Source organism: Sceloporus occidentalis, unplaced genomic scaffold, assembly GCF_023333645.1.
Source record: "Sceloporus occidentalis isolate IW3139 unplaced genomic scaffold, rSceOcc1.0.p SCAF_64, whole genome shotgun sequence".
In the NCBI taxonomy this organism is placed as follows: domain Eukaryota; kingdom Metazoa; phylum Chordata; class Lepidosauria; order Squamata; family Phrynosomatidae; genus Sceloporus; species Sceloporus occidentalis.
Genome location: NW_028317044.1, coordinates 2,386,422 through 2,403,551, shown reverse-complemented (window position 1 = coordinate 2,403,551; position 17,130 = coordinate 2,386,422). Strand labels below are relative to the sequence as shown.

Here is a 17,130-nt window from a genome sequence, read left to right as displayed (position 1 = left end):
GGAAAGGAGAGGGGGGGAAAACAAATGCAGCCTGAACCCACTCTGCAATCTGGAAGGACCCCAAGAAGCTGAGAAGCACCAAGAGGGATCCTGCCTCCAACTCTTACCTTGAGAAAGAAAATGGCTTTCCCCTTTCCTGGAACCTCACATGATCTCCTTATGGATGTCCACCTTGCATGGCACCAGATCCAGGCACCACCTTATAGGAGCCTGTACAATGGGCCCTTGGTATCTGCTGGGGGATGCTTGGTTCCAGGAACACCCCCCCCCCCCAGGGACACCAAAATCCTTGACGCTCAAGTCCTATTAAATACACTGGCATAGTAAAATGCTGTCCCTTATATAAAATGTCAAACCGGTTTGCATTTTGGAATTTTTCTATTATTTTATATTTTCAAGCCATCAATACCTGAATCCACAAATGAAGAATCTGTGGATATGAGTGTCAACTGTACTTTAGGGCCAATTGTACTACTGAATCATGCAGAAGCTAAAGAAAGGGTTTGCAATCCACGGATGGAGCTTTTTATAGACAAGGTCGAGAAACCAACATAATCCCACTGGCTGTGCCTTTACCTTGGCCTGAGGGTTGCCCTTGGGAGGGCAAGACTCCTTGTCCCAGTTCACCGTTGAGCCACAGTTGCATGCGGATGAAAGGCTCGCGGCCTTTCTGCGTCAACTTGCTCCACGGCTTCGGCCTGGACAGCATGTCACTGACGCTCCCCTGGGAGAGGCCCAGCACCTGGAAGGAAGGAAGGAAAGGAAGAAGAGACAGAGTTAGCCACAAGTCCGGCTGGATCAGGGAAGTTCAGGCCTGCAGGTCACACCTGGGTCCCATACAGCCTCACTGCTTGGATCTGCAAAGAGAAGGGGGACTCTTGCCATGCTCTGTCCGACTTATCTGGTGCCAGGGAGAGGATCAGGGGCCACATCAATACATTGCAGCCTCCCCATGAACACTTGCTTTGAAACGGGCGTTGTCTTGCTCATTCCAGAAAAGAGAAAGGCCCTGTAGTGGAAGAAGTGAGGGCAGATCTTCTTCTGCACCTGATTCTTTCCCAATAGGGTCCTTCTTTTTTCTGGAGTGAGCTGGAGAATGCCTATTTCAAAGTGCATGTGCTACTCCCCTGTCAGTGCTTTTCACCTCAGATCCACTCATTTTCTTCCAAGTGTTTGGCAACCTCACTTTATGTGAGTGTTTTTTCACAAGTCTAGGGCCTTAAAATCCTTGCTAACATGCTTTAAATCACCTGGAGTTCTACCATGAGATCCCAGAATACTTCTGCTTACCCCTGAAAATAATGGGATACAGTGGGCCTGCTGTAGGGATCTATGTTTATCTTATCTCCATAGATTACATTTTCGGTTTTCTATGATCATTTGAATGCTCATAAGAATGAGCAATATAATAAACTTATACCACGGTATGGAAAGGAAGAATGGTATCAGTTCTCCCTCCCACAACAATGGGGACATACTGCAATGTTTTGTTGTATAGCCTCCCTTGACTCAGTTCTAAAAACAGCAATTCCTGACCCTGGTAAGAGAGCATCTGGGCCTTGTCATGGTGCCAAGGCTATCGTCACAACACACCTCTCTTGTGCTTGCTTTCTCACACCCGATACACAGGGCAATGTGCCCAAAGGGGGCAAGGAATGCAAACTGCAAGGAGTTGCGATTCTGAGCTCTCTGAACACCTCACCAAACTACAAATCTTAATATTCCATAGGACGGAGCCATTAAAGTGGTGTCAAACTGCTTCATTTCTGCAGTGTGGAAGAGCTGATAGAGGCGACGTTGACTACCCCTCTATCTGCTTCCCCACAAAGGATGGCAACAGGTACAACTCAAATGTCCTAAACATAAGGACAACTTCATTCAGCCCTGTTAATACATCCATGTATTGTAAGCACTGGCAATTTATCACACACAGCAGGGCGCTCTATATTTGCCATCTTAAAAATTGGGTACTGTTCTTTCTTTTGCTATCCCTGGATCTTTCCCACAAATTTCCAAGCCTTTGGGGGGAGAAATAAAAAACTTGGTTTACATCATGCATATTATGAAACTGAGGCTGATTTGCCATTCCCACATGTTCTTAGGCAAAAACTGTCGTGTACCCGCTGTTCACCTTCTCCATCCACAACCATACCATCTCCAGGAGGGATCTTTACCTTTTCCCCAAATATCCTTTGGCAGATGCCGTTCTTGGCTAGCTTCTCTTTGACCTGACGCGTGAGCTCTATCGTATCCACCTCCTGGTACATATAAATCTCATACTGCTCCGGAGTCAATGGCGGAACGGAAGGTTTTGATGGCTTCGACAAAGAGACGATGGGGGAGGAAGGAAGGGGGCTGTTTTGCGGGGTTTCGCTGCGACTCGCCCCTGTGACACTCAGTTCTGAGCTCTGGGAGTAGGGGGACTCAGCGTTGGGCCACTCTTTCCAGTACTCCGAAGAGGAGGGCCCTTGGAGCTGCTGGCTACGGTCCGAACGGGTCTGGCTGCAGGCCTTCTCCTTCCCACTGGCGGCTTCCTCCACTTTGGGGTCTTCTGGAGGTGCCGTACTCCTCCTGTCGGGCTGCACAGTGTTCCACCAGTGGTCCTTCCACACCCCGCTGCGCCCCAGTTCATTTTTAACGTGCCTCAGCACGCCCTGCGTGGAATCGGAAATCCCGTGGAGATCCAGGACGGGGGCCTCAGGGGCCTCCTTCTTGAGACTGGGGAGAGCCTGCAAGGAGGAGATGCTGGAATCCGCAGAGGAGGATGAGTGCTTTTTCAGGGACATGGCCAGAGGAGAGTAGCTGGGGACTGAAGAAAGGGCAGGGGTAGGGATCAGTTTGGGGGACAAGAGGGACATTTCGGCTTGGGACAGCGGAGTCGCTTTTAAGGCGGGTTCGAGGGCGGCCTGCTGGGCTTCCATCTCTCGCCGGGCTTGCTGCAGGATGGAACGGATGGCATCGTCGGAACCGCCGCTGCTCGAGGTGGAAGGCGGCTGAGATGGCTCAGCTGCGGAGAGAAGGGGACAAAGGCCGGGTCAGATCTGGTAGATTATACTTAAACTCATTCTTAAACTCTAATCCCCATGTATCGCCTCAACACCAGAACCAGAGACGGTGCCATTTATTGGGGAAATGATAAGAATAAGAATCATAGAGTAGGAAGAGACCCCAAGGGCCATCCAGTCCAACCCCATTCTGCCATGCAGGAACTCTCAACCAAAGCATACCCAACAGATGGCCATCCAGCCTCTGTTTAAAGATCTCCAAAGAAGGAGACTCCACCATCCTCTGAGGGAGCGCCTAACACTGTCAAGTAGTTCTTACCATCAGGAAGGTCCTCCTAATGTTGAGGTGGGATCTCTTTTCCTGGAGCTTGCATTCATTGTTCCATGTTCTAGTCTCTGGAGCAGCAGAAAACAAGCTTGCTCCCTCCTCAATATGACAACCCTTCAAATATTTAAACAGGGCTATCATATCACCTCTTAACCTTCTCTTCTCCAGGCTAAACATCCCCAGCTCCCTAAGTCTTTCCTCATAAGGCATGGTTTCCAGACCCTTCACCATTTTAGTCACCCTTCTTTGGACATCCTCCATGGATCAGATTTTAAATGAAATTCTCATTGTTACAGGAAGCAAAGAGCCGACCCAGGAAAGGACATGCCACCATGCTGAAGCCACCCAGCACATTGTTTGCACAAAGGAATAAATTATAGATACAGCATCGAAACAAAGCACAACACCTGCTTGTGTGCTTTCTTTTGAGCCCACCATCTAGTGGTAAGACAAAGTAGGAAGAGAGTTCATTCCAGGTAAGCTATTGTCCCCCAAGAAAAGAGGCTGGGGAATAAAAGCGGCAACATGGCGAAGGACAATTCCCAGGGAACTCAATTTGGGGGGTCTCTGAAAACAGCAGCTCTGTTGCACAGGAACGCACAATTTGGTGTACTTTAGAAACTGGCACAAGATTGGGAGCTCATCCTTTACACCTAGAATATCCCCTGAGCTTTAGGAGCTACAAAGGCCTAGTGGAGTGTTCTCTTTAGGAATCTCTAGTTCCTTCGGTGCAACTTTCGGTTAAAGTTGACCACTGAGTTGCGCTGGAGGACCTAGATATTCCTAGAGACAACATATTAATAAAATCCACGAATAACCAAAGCTGCAAAGCCGAATCCGCAAATGCGGAGAGACAAGTGTATTTCCGTAACCAAGCAATAGAGAATATAGTTTAATTCATTATTCACAGATCTACAAATCTGTAACTATCTTAATCATTCTAATTTCTAATGTAAAACTTAGAAGCAACATTGACTATTGATGCGACACCAATAGGTAAGCCTCAGGTTTATTCCCGGATGCTTATGGCCATGTCGCTGACTTCACAAACCAGATCAAAAGATAAGGAGGTCATTCCGGGACTGAAGCACGCTTTGCGGTGGCCAAGAAACCAGCAAAGCTAGGACACTTTGTGACCAAGCAGGGAAAGGACAGAGTCAGCGTCGCCTTGTTTGACTCGGACTCTGGAGGCCAGAGTTCGAATCCCTGCTCGGCCAATGGTGAGAAAACTGTGTGATAGCTTTGCAAGCTGGAGATGACTTGAAGGCACACAACAACAGAAGAAGGATAAAAGTTGAAACATGGAATTATGCTCAACTCATTTGCCTCCCCTGTACATTTGTTCACTATTTTATCGTTTGGTGCCTTGCAGTATGGATGCCCTTTCTGTTTTTTCAGGACAGTTACCTCTTGTCTTATCTACTCCTTCCCACATTTAGACTTCAGCTTTTCTACTCCGTCTCTCCATCCCATTACACTTTATGGGCTTCCTTCAGTTGGCTGCCTCAGCATTCTTCTTTCTATATGATGTAATAATCCTTCCTTCTGCCATTCTCTTTCATGCTCTCTGTGACCACATTGTGGACAAGGCAAAACTTGCTACAGGCGCACAGAGAAAAGTGGAGAAGCGTGTTCTGCTGTCCCTACCCTCCATTTAAACATGTGCATAGGCACACAAAGGCAACCCTATTGTAACTTCTGCAGTTTTCCCCACACCATTCTGAGAATCCTAGTCTGGTGAGAGCATGCAAGATTTCCCTGTTCAAGATCCATCACCTTTCCTTGCAGAATAGCAACACCCAGGGCTTCCCTGGAGAAAATAGGTGTCTATTAAAATCCGTTTTCACTCCCAGCGTTGATGCACTTCCCCAGCCAAAGACAATGTCTCCGGATACATGGAGCTACAAGCAGTTGAACCATATTGTGTGACACACTTTCCGGGAAAGGGGCTTATAATGAGGTGATAAAAGGGACGGAAGGCTACCATGTTTTTAAAAAGCGTGAAGTCCCAGGCTGCCGATCAAAACAGCACTACATGCCTTGCGCTCTCGCCAAGCACTTCCCCGCAATCTCAGACTTCAAAAACCACCCCAAGAGGGAGCCTCCTACCTGTTTTCTGTACCTGCAGCTCCCTTTTTGCTTGCTCTAGGATGGATTTGATAGCTTCGTCGGAGCTGGCCTCGGTGGCTCGGATCCTGGTGGTGATGTTGCCTAAAAGACGAGAGAGAGAGCATTTTGAGGACTGGGCTTTTTCATGCAAAAGCAGCTGTCGCTGAACCACTGAGAATAAGCAACCGTAATAAATAAAAACCAGCAGCCCCAAATCTCTCACTCTTACTTTCTTTGCAGCTTGTCTTTCATCAAAACCCTGCTTTTTAAACCTGGCTGCGCTACTTTGCCAATGCATGCCCCACTTTAAGGGCTCCATTTTATTTGTGATCTCAATTTAGGCTTGGTATGTGAGTTTGGACAAAATGTGGAAAAATGACCTTCTTAGGCTGGCCATAAGGAGGTATAAAATGAATAGGGCACACAACTAATAGACATCTTGAGTTGGCCCATATGACCATGGATTCTCTTTTTCAAATGGCAGCAATGGTACTCGGACTGAAAGACTCTTTCTTCCACACTGGATGAAATGTCGGATCTGATGAATCATGAAAGCAAAGCCAGCGCTCTGAGCTTTGGACTCTCAAATGCAATGAATCTCAGATAATAGTTTTTCGTGGGATTTTGGGGCTATGTGGCCATGCTCTAAGAGTTTATTCCTGACGTTTCACCAGCATCTGTGGCTGGCATCTTCAGAGAATGCTTGCATGGAAGAGAGTGGGGTACATTCTCTGAAGATGCCAGCCACAGATGCAGGCGAAACGTCAGGAATAAACTCTTCTAGAACAACATGGCCACAGCACCCGAAAAACCACACAAAAAAAGATGGACGCCGGCCACAAAAGCCTTCGACTTCACAATCTCAGATAACATGGCAAGCTTGCTAGTGCTGGAATCTTATAGAAAGGGTTTTTAAACAAAAAGTTTTCTAAGACTTCCCAGAAAAGAAATGACCCAATACGAAGAATTCTCAAAAAGCACAAATTTCAAGCATTTCAAGAGCATCTGCTAGGTTTTTCAAAATCAAAATATCCTTCCGAATACAGCGCAGCGTTGCAGACTGGGAAAGGGAAGGGACAGAAGGAAAGTGCCGGAGGAGGGAAGAAGTGGGGGGAACAACATCTGAATTATTTTGGTCGCGCTCCAGTTTGGCCACACGACAAAATATCATTCAAATCTTTCTTTCGACGAGACAGAGTCAAGCTCTTGCTTTAGAGATGGAAGGAGAGAGAAAAACAACAGCAAAGAAGACTCTTTAAAAATCTATAGCCAAGTGCTTGTTTGCTCTTCGGTTGCTTTCCGAGATGCCCATCAGCAACTGTCTCCTTGCCGTGTGGTAGAGCCACTTGTGCTTCTACCACAATTATAGTGTGCCCTTCCCGTTGCAAAGGTTTGGTCCCCGCGGATGTGAAAATCGTGCACGCTCAAGCCCCATTTTATACAATGGGAGGCAATGTGCATTTGGCCACATCAGTGCGGCTGTGAGCATGCAAAGCCATTGGGAATAATGGGATGGGGCGATCCACCTGTCAATATGGTGAGCCCACTGTAGTGATCTCTGCCTATTCTGTCTCCAGATGCGACATTTCGAGTTTTGTATGATCATTTGAACACTTATAAAAGGAGCAATATACTGTATATATTCATGTATAAGTCTAGAAATGTTAGTCAAAAAATTGACCCCAAAAAACCTGACTCAACGTCAACGTAAGTATTGTAGTTTAACACTTATAAAAAGGAACCATCCCTTCGTGAAAGGTAAAAATGTAATCTGTCCTGAAAGCACTGACGCTCCTCTGGTCTCTCATCTATCCTGCCTTTAGCATGAGCACAAACAGTTATGCCTGCTGGAATTGTGTTACATTCTTTGGCATCATTTTCCTTTGCTTCGTCCTACAGATCATAGAATCGTAGAGTTGGAAGAGACAACAAGGGCCATCCACTTCAACTCCTTGCCATGCATGAACTCTCAATCAAAGCATCCCTGACAGCTGGCCATCCAGCCTCTGCTTAAAGACTTCCAAGGAAGGAGACTCCAGTACACTAAAAGGAAGGAGTGTGTTCCACTGTCGAACAGCCCTTACTCTCAGGAAGTTCCTCCTAATGTTGAGGTGGAATCTCTTTTCCTGCAGCTTGCATCCATTGCTCCTTTGTCACATGCCCCTAAATTTTACCCTCGACTTATCCATGGGTCATATCAAAATCCATAATTTTACCCTCAAAACCTGCCCTCGATTTATACATGAGGTCGACTTATAGTCAAGTATATATGGTAATAAACTAAGTATGCAACGGGATCTTGTAGTTCCTTTGAGATTAGCTGAAAGCAAAAAGCTGGTAGCATGAGCTTTCATGGACCACAGTCTACTTTCTCCATGCATTTGTAGAAGGACTCTACAAAGGCTCATGCTACCAGCGTCATTCTTCCAGTCAGTCTCAAAGGTGCTACAAGATCCCTTTGCATACTGACTTTCCAGGCTAACACAGGTATGTTTCTGAATAGGACCAAAGCTACAGAAGTCCTCCAGGAGAATCCCAGACACATGTTTTGCTCAAGGTGACCAGGAACAGAATCAAAAACAAGCATAAGGGAGTTTATGGGAGTTGGGCTTTGCCATTTGCCCTGAAGGATCCACTCAGCTCTGCATACATGCTGTGCTTTCTGGAGACCAAGGCAATCTTGTGATGTGCAGAATGAATGGTGTGTCCCTATCAGGGATCCTACACCTTACCGTATCAGCTGTTGAAAGATGGGTGCATGGATGATATAGGAATCCAATGCCTACTTTAGTTACAGCAGAGTGAGAACTGGAGCCATTAGGCTCCACAAGTGTGAGTCTATTCTGTCCTGGGATGCAAACACAAAGGATCCATGGCAGCGTAGCTCCCTTAACTATGGGGATGTGGGGTTTTGTATGCATCTTTTAATCTGTTAGCCACCTTGACTGTCATGGACAGAGAGGCAGGATATAAATAAAAGCTTATTTTATTATTATTTATGCCATCTCACAATTTAGGAAGCAACCTGTGACAGCAAATGAGGAGATCTCTCACACCGCTTGCACTCAATGAAGGCGGAGGATTTTCGTCCAGGCGTTGTGCACGTTTTAACAATTCTTGGCATTCAACACTGAATGCAGTTTTTTATCATAACAGTTCCAAATTCCTAGCTGCTCTCCATTCTTTTTTAAACACAAGCCTTAGGTTACAGTATCATAATCCAGCTTCTTATGCAGTAGTATATAAAACCTCTATCACCGGGATCCTATGAGATACTATCACTGCTTTTGAGAAGACTGGCCCCTCTTCCCCTTGGAGTTCCCTGCTCACCCTAAAAACCTGCTTCGGTGGCTTGGAAACACCCCGAAACATATTTTGGGGTGCTGTGGAAAGATGTAGTATCCAAATGGATCTTGGCCTAGCCGGCTAAGAGGAGGATGATGGCGAGGATGATGGAACTAATAATGACTTTGTATTTTGGTCAACGTTTTCCTTTAGTGTTTAAAGAATATCAGGTGCTTTATCCAAAACAGTCCTTAGCAGGGTGGCCATTTATCCTAGTAAAGAGCCAAGGTGGTGTAATGGTTGAGTATTGGATCTGGACTCTGGAAGACATTGCTGCTCAGCCCTGGAAATCCCGGGCAAGTCACACTCTCTCAGCCTAAAAGGAAGGCAACAGCAAACCTCAAAAGCAAGCTTGCAAAGTAAGCATGCTTACCATGACAGCCTTATTCTCCTTTCTGTAAGAACGACACCAAGTTTCAGTGCCTGGGAAATTAGCTTAAAGCAGAGATTCATTCCACTTCCACCTCACTCAATCAGAAACAATTAGTTGCAATTTTTAAAGAAAAGGAGTTAAGTGGCTGCGTTGGAACTACTTTTTAGTTGCTTTTTAAAATGGTAGAAGTCGCTGGCCTATGGTCCAAAATACATTTAAGCCACACGCCTCATTTTCAAAAAGTAACTAAGCAAGTTAAAGAGCTGCACAGCAAAGCACCGAAATTACATTATGCTGACGTTGTAAGAGATCTGGTTTTTACTTTAGTTGATGCAAATATATGTATGCATTACAAGTAACTCATCATTTGCATCAAGTTATAAAGTTCTATGGTCTGTAGACAACTAAGTAAATAAAAACAGTGGGTATCTGCTGGGGTTTGGTTCCAGGATTTTACACATCTGACACTGCGCTACAAGCAAGTACACAGAAATATAATAAACAAACAAACAAACAAACAAACAACAAACCTTGCTTAAAGGATGCCAATCTATCCATCCATCTTTCCATCCTTGCGTCAATATCCTCTGAATCTAGGACTTCCTCATCCCAAACTCACAGTCTTCTACTAGCTCTCCATTGAGGATGCCTGGAGAGGTTCTCTGTGTATCCATATGAGTTTGTGTGTGTCTTACAAACAGAGCTTTGCAGCAGAGAAATGAGCATGACACAGAGCCCCATAAGGCTGCGTCTATGCTACTCTGAAGCAACTCACAACTTGATGCTCCTCGGCAACTACCCAACCCTTTTGTTGGCATCTCAGCACCGTGTTTGCTTTTGGGAAGAGCGCCTTTCTGAAGGGAGCCACCTTTTCCATGCCTTCCAAAACTTTCCTTACTTGATGGAAGGATTCGTGCCAAGTGCAGATGCTCAAAACTTTCAATGACAGTTCACAACACACACATGGCAGGTTTGAGTTCAAAAGGAAAAGAAACATGGTACCTCTCCTGCACACATATTTAATTTCCAAATAGCTTGTGGGTGTTAAAAACCAGCTTGCAAGAGCCCTCCAAAATGCTTACTTGTGTGGCCATAATAACCAGAGTGTCAGGGCAAGTGAGGTGCCAGACTCGGGCCGAGAAGTCTCAGGTTCAAACATGCGCTCAGTTTATGAATCTCACAGCGTAGTATGGGATTCTTCCTGACTTGTAAGCTTTACGGAAAGGAAAAGGGGTGAGCGTTCATTCCCATGGCAGCAGGTCTGGCCTCCTTGGAGAAAAGGACAGGGCACCAGGGTGGCCAATGCCAAAGACAGCCAGCTGTAGCTGTTCCTGGGCAAAGTGGCAGGTTTACTTGACAGTCGGGTTAGTACAGCAAGAGAAGTAGAAGAAAAGTAGAAAAGTAATAGTTGGTTGTTGTTTTTTAAATGCTAACCCATGGTTTGTTTTATACTTACTGGTCCAGTACAGATGCAACACTGGCTCCCTGAAAATCATGGTTCACCAATGGCTGAATGCAGGCTTCCTCTGTGACAACCCAAATCTCACGTGACAATTCCTTCCTCCCTTTGCTCTCCAGCATTAACTGATGTTGATGTTAAATATGCACCAGTGCTTAATTCAATCAATCTATCATTTATTTATGGTCACAGACCAAATATAAAACCGAATGGTGATTTGTGTTGACTGCTAACCAGGGTTGAGGTTCAAAATGGAGGTTCAAAAATCCATTATGGCTTCAAGCCCCGGTCAACCGGATCTCCTTGGTTAGATTCAACCATACAGTCGTCGGACTTCCAAATTGGCGACTCTGACTTTGCGGATTTGATTATTCATGGATTTGATTAATATGTTCTCTCTAGGAATGTCTAGGTCCTCCAACGCAACTCTATGGCCACCGTCCACCAAACATTGCGTTCGAGGACTTAGAGATTGCTAGAGAGAACTCTTCTCTAGACATCTGCAGGTCTTCTGGAGCAACACTATGGTCAGCTTCTGGGAGATGATGACCACGGATCTACACTGGAAGACCTAGAGATTGAAGGCTTTCACGGCTGGCATCCATAGTCTTTTATGGGCTTTTCGGGCTATGTGGCCATGTTGTAGAAGAGTTTATTCCTGACGTTTCACCTGCATCTGTGGCTGGCATGTAATCTTAATGCTGGGAAAGCAAGTTGCGGGGGAAGCATTGCTCTGGAGAGAGGAGGAAGGAAGGAAGGCGCATTTCCAAGGCTGGTTTCAGATCTGGAGACCATGGTTTGCAAGGAGCCAGTGTTATGCCTGAATGGGCCCCCCTGTCTGTTTTTCTCTCAGATTCCAGGCCAGAATCAAACTGCACCCTGTGCATTATTATTATCATTATCATTATTATTATTATTATTTTAGCAACCACGACAAAGACGACACACAGCTAAGCACACTTCACTTTCCCAGAGAGCGACTGCAAAGAGAAACACCTGCCTGTGACGTACCTTCCGACCCATTTCTTCGTTTCGGTACTTCCTGAAATAGCCTGTTCAGGTTCTGGCCTGGATTCTCTGTTGAAAAACAAGTTGGGTAAGAACAAAACAATCAGGGGATGGCGGTTCTGACAATTGCGGGCTGCGAGAATGAGACACGGAGGGCCTGGTGGCACTTGACTGGGTAGGGAGGGGATGGCGAGGGCGGTGGGCGGCAAGGAAAGAAAGAACGCAGCTCCTAAACCTCCCGGGTGTCTGGGCAGAGCAGCTGCTTACTTGGGAAAGGAAAGCAAGGCAGGCTGGGCGGTTAATAAAGATTACAGCTCTGCTCAGAAAGGAGATTAGAAAGATATAAATACACATCTAAAAGGTACAAAAAGAGGGAGGCGGGTCAGTAATCTTGGCAAGAGCCACTGGCCCCAAGGAGAGAGGCTAGGTTACAAGATGCCACCCCATATTCCCTGGCAACCAAGGCACAAAGCTGTTTGAGAGGGTCTCCTAAGGGAGTGATTTCTCTCCGAGAGCCCACTGTGTCTCCATCCCTTCTGACCCACACTGTCTCCCCCTTCCCTTTAAAGCTGTCCTTCCAAATTGCTCAGCAAAGCACATAGATTTATTGGGGGAATACAGAAAGGAAATGGGAGCATTGGCAACACTCAATGTCTGCAAGTGAACATTAGCAGGAGGCACATACACAGCCTGTTTTCAACAGTGAATGGCTGGCATGATGGAACATATCATGCACCCCAAGAGCAAGAAACTTGGTTTCTCGCTCCATCTATTAGGATCCTTAGGCGAAGCTTGCCCCATAATGGTGTTCACTTTTATTTTCTCTTGCGTGCCCTTGGGCATGATGTGCCTAGGAATCAAGGAAAGCCCTTCTTGCGTGTGCTTTCTGCACATGCTCACCCATTCCCATGCAGTCTTTGTATCCCAAAGACACCCGCCTAGCCTGCCACTGACTGAGTCCCATCGCATGCGACAAATACGCACCAATGGTCTGGCGCATGGGGTCGCCATACATGAATGCGATGGGCTGTGTGCAGAATGTTTCCTTGGTGGCCCTTATTGTTGGATGCAACCAAGCAGATGGACTTTAAATATGACTATGTCTCTGTAAAGCTTCCATGGAGAAGGGCTCTCCTTTCTCCATGGATGCAAAAGCATGGCAAAAGCAAAGCGCTGAATTTATGCAATCGCTCAGGCATCAACAACAGGTTTTTCCTTGACAGACAGCATACAAATGAAATGAAATGAAATGAAAAATAAATAAATAAATAAAATATAATATGCAAATACAGCATTCCAAAATCCAAAACCATCTGAAACCCAAAACACTTCTGATCCCAAGCATTGCAGGTAAGAGAGACTCAACCTGTATGTGGATCATTCCAAACTAGCACCATCCTAAGATTTCATTTTGATTTTCAAAAATGCAGGTATGTATGTACTAGCAGCCTTATATTTCCTACTTAAAGGAAACCCATCCCCAAAGAGGTAGAAAGTAAGCCATATAGGATGGGGTTAGGATCGCTCTGTCTCCTCACATAACATCCCATAGGAAGAACCTCCAGCCAGCTTCTGCCATGTTAAAAGGTGAGTTATCGGGCTATTCTTTCATAACAACGAGAAGAGATACTGCAAGAGGTATAGAGTTGCTACCTCTATTTCATTACTTCTCCTGGACTATACCTCCCAGTAAAGGCCAAGTAAAAATATGTATTTGTTTTATACCATGTCAGGGCCATGGTCCCTCTAAAACAACAGATGTTACTCCATTTGGTGGATCCCACAACAGATGCCCAACCTTTGGCTATCTTGTGGCACTCTTAAAACTCTTTGCACTAATACTATCCTCTGGCTGTTGGTTTTAACTTTAAAAAAGATAGAATAATTTTAAGCAGAGGGAGGTTTGTCCTCTAGAGATGATGAGGACTGAGTTTCAGAGCATGGAGTTACCTCTCCGCACCCAGCGCCCAAAGGTATGTCCTCTTGAGGCACATTTTCCTGAGTTACGTTAAGTAAAAGACACCAGGAAAATGCTCAGGAGATGCCTTGCAATGGTGAACTGTAATACAAGCAGGCGTCCTCCCAAGGTTTTGGATTGCAACACCCATTATCCATAGTCAGCATGGCCATGTAGCTGATGTAGGCTGTGGTCGACCATCAGGGAAAGGTACCAGGTTGGAGAAGACTGCTGGAGAATATCCGGTAGTAAATGTTGTGAAAGGGTGTCTGCCGTTGACCTCGATAATGTCTTATTCCAACCTAAACACAAACAGCCTTCCCAAATCTGGCACCCTCCCATCGTGGCGAGCCAACATAGAGGATGGTTGTGAGGGTTATTGCAGTGCAAAACATCTGGAAGGTACAACAGGAGTATGTTTCTTAGAGTAGCTTTGATTCTACAGAGAACAGGAGGCAGGAGGCCAGCTGCCATAGCCATGTTTTCTGGGTTGCTTTTGAGCCCATCCCTTAATGAAGATCAATGGGACAGCCATCTTTCCCTGTGTCTGCCCTCAAGCTCTTCTTCCCTTTGTGCTCTGGCATCTTAAAAGTACGTTATATAACCCCATGCTTTTTCCTTCTGTGTATCTGCTTTGCCCTGAAGCAGAGGACAAGAATTGATTTTTGCAAGCTGAATGCCTTATTATGCTTGTATTGGGGGGTGGAAGGAGTTGAGGGACGTGGAACGGATAACTGTGTGCCAGATATGTGTGTGTGCACTTGTGGGCACCACAAGGAACACTTGGTCCTTGGTTGAAGTCAACTGAACATGGAAGAAGGGCAAGTCCTGATCAAAATTTCAGATCTCAAAAGCTATCATGCGTCTTACCCGGCCTCAGTTTGAGGGATACAAGTGTGGGGCGCTGGCTAGTTCGCATCCTCAAAATCCTTGCATCACAAAAGCGGTGGCAAAAGTGGGCTACCTGGATATATGCATGTGCAAAAATGGTGGGGCAACAAGACTGGCATGTGAGGAAAGCCACATTTCCCACACAAGGAAGCCATTTAAAAAATGAAAACAAAATCCTTTAGGAGTGGTCTGGGATGCTGGGTGTGTGGATCAGAACATCAGAACAGCATCTACACCCATCTCCCTTGAAATACAGAGGTTGTGACTTTCCTCTGGTTGTGACTTTGTCCTACATCAGCCCTGAGGAAATGAATGGGATGCGTGCAGAAAGTCTATCCTACTCTTTTGCAGCTTCATTCATTCCCACAAAGGGCACCCAACTGCACTGTCCCTCTTCTGCTCTTCTGTTTCACCCTGACTCACGACCAAGGCCCAAGAATTACCTGCATCAGGTGAAACCCAAAGCAAATACCTTCAACAGCCGGCGGAAAGAAAAGCCCTTGCAAGTGGGCCTCCCATCTGAGGGTGGATGCTGAAAGGACAAATAAAAAGATGCTAAACAATGGCTCACTCACCTCTTTGCCGCCCCTGGATGCTGCGCAAGGCCAAGATGTTCTGCTCGTCGGAGAGGAACTGCTTCATCTTATGGAACGGTTCCTTGCCCCTCACGGTCAGCTTGTTCCACGGCTTTGGCCGCGCCAGGATCTCGCTCACGGAGCCCTGCGAGAGCCCCAAGACGTAGTGTCCGAAAATCCGCTGTCCAATATTGTGCTTGATCAACTGCTCCTTGACCTGCCGCGCAATCTCCGCCGTGTCGATCTCCTCGCCTTCCGAGGCGCTGCCGGTGCTTTCCGACTGGCTGGGCGAGGGGGCCATGCCGTTGACGTCGGGGCTTTGTTGCAAGGGGCTTTGGGAAGAGATGGAGTTTGTGCTGTAGGGACCTGCTGAAAAAATCATGCTTGTGCTTCCCGCTTCCTGCATTGCCTTGGAGTAGAAGGACTGCATAAGCTGGCGCTGGAGGAGAGAGTTTAGTGCAAATTTTCCCGTAGAAGCCAGGGGTAAGCCGGAGCTTGCCAAGGACGAGCTGAAAAAGTCTTGACTTAAACCCGTTGGTGAGAACTGGTGTGTACCATTAGTATTGGAAGCCTGCTCCCCTGCATTGCGGGGCAACTGAGGAGGAGGGGAGGCCGGCAAAGTTGCAGGACGCTGACTCTCAGGCTGGTCTTTCCCTTTTCTCCTGGCTGACCCTACAAGGAAGGTCAAACATAATGCATTATGGGGGATCAAAAAGAGGGGGGGATAAAAACCAAGACCAAAATGCAGCGTTTGCCCCACAAAAGGGAAAAAAAAAAGTGCAGGTTGCGTTTTGCTTGTTTTTGTTTGTTTGTTTCGTTGTTGTTTTTTAAATCCGGGCCAATGAAGAAGAAGGTGGTTTGGGTTTTGTTTTTGATTTTTGTTTGTTTCTTTTAAATTTTTAATAAGCCAAACAAGGCCCCCAAGACAAACAACATGCATTTCATGTTTGCACCTTTCTTGTATGTTGCAGCCTGGAGAATCCCCCTTTCAAACATTAGCGGCAGAACAATCGACATGAAGTGCAGTTTATACAATGGTTTGGTTTTGCTTTTTTAAAATGCATCGGCACAGAGAAAAACAACCCTCTTTGCTAGTGCCCCCTCCGGCTCATTTCGAGTCGTTCTTCCCGCCCCAGACAGAACAGACCTTGGATGAACCCAAATGCAGCAAACGTTTTAAAGACCTTAGAGGAAACCCATTCGGAGAAGAGGAATCGTTGCTCGAAGGATGCCACGGAATAGCTCCGACGCTATTTGAAATGCCGTAACCAACTGAATGCCACCAGCTGCAGAAACCCCAAACCAGAAAAGCTCCTGGAAAACCCAGCAATTCCGCCAAACCCCACACGTTTGTTCATTGACTGAACACCAACAACAGCCCCACAAATAAGAAACCAAACAAAGCCAAAATGCACCACTGTCACAAATGGGATTCAGGCTGATACACTACTAGAGGCTCACTTCTGAAATCCATTTCAATCTATGCTTTGAAAAACATGGAATCAAAACTTAGCACCACAGTCAGAGCACCGCTGAAATGACTTCAGTACTGCTTGTCATGACACCTGGAAATATTTGTCCTTCCTAACCATTACAGCATCTCTGATAAAGTATTATGTTATCTATAGTATAAAGGGGAGGAGGAAGATGGAGGAATCAGCCATCACTCAAGGTCCTTGGTTGCTATAACTCTTTCTGTCACATGGCTGGCTTGGGCGAAGACCCCTTTCCCCCATCCCAATAGCAGACACAGGCAAAATGACAACCATCTTTGTCTCTTTCCATCCACTTACCGCTCAGGTCGCTGTTTGTGATCCGCAGCGTGGCGTTCTCCGACTGCAGAAGGCGGTTCTTCTCCAGCAGCAGAACCTCCAACGGTTTGGACGCAGCATCCTAGGGGAAAGGGACAGCGAAAGGGTTAGTCCGGGCAATGCTCTGCGAAGTGTCGGAGAGGAAGGAAAGGTCAGCGCTTGGTACAAATTCCGAAATTTGTCACCCCTATTTCAGCATGACTGTGGCAACTCCTCTCATCTGTGGCAGAACGCCTTTTGTTTTCCAGTGCAGACGGTTTATCAGCTCT

At 46.3% G+C, this 17,130-nt stretch overlaps 1 protein-coding gene across 7 annotated transcripts in view; it reads right to left on the bottom strand.

Moving 5' to 3' along the window:
* Window positions 1-17,130, bottom strand: part of LOC149287104 (protein CASP) — a 236,500-nt gene that overhangs the window by 56,906 nt on the left and 162,464 nt on the right. For 4 of the 7 annotated variants that reach the window (XM_089493440.1, XM_089493438.1, XM_089493441.1 and 1 more), the window contains 6 exons: window positions 16,844-16,943; window positions 15,051-15,722; window positions 11,631-11,696; window positions 5,443-5,544; window positions 2,175-3,007; window positions 577-742 (listed from right to left, as the gene is read on the bottom strand). In XM_089493440.1, the coding sequence (XP_089349566.1) occupies window positions 577-742; window positions 2,175-3,007; window positions 5,443-5,544; window positions 11,631-11,696; window positions 15,051-15,722; window positions 16,844-16,943 (1,939 nt within the window). The remainder of the gene's footprint in view (window positions 1-576; window positions 743-2,174; window positions 3,008-5,442; window positions 5,545-11,630; window positions 11,697-15,050; window positions 15,723-16,843; window positions 16,944-17,130) is intronic. The other 3 variants (XM_089493444.1, XM_089493443.1, XM_089493442.1) reach the window with 2 other exon arrangements.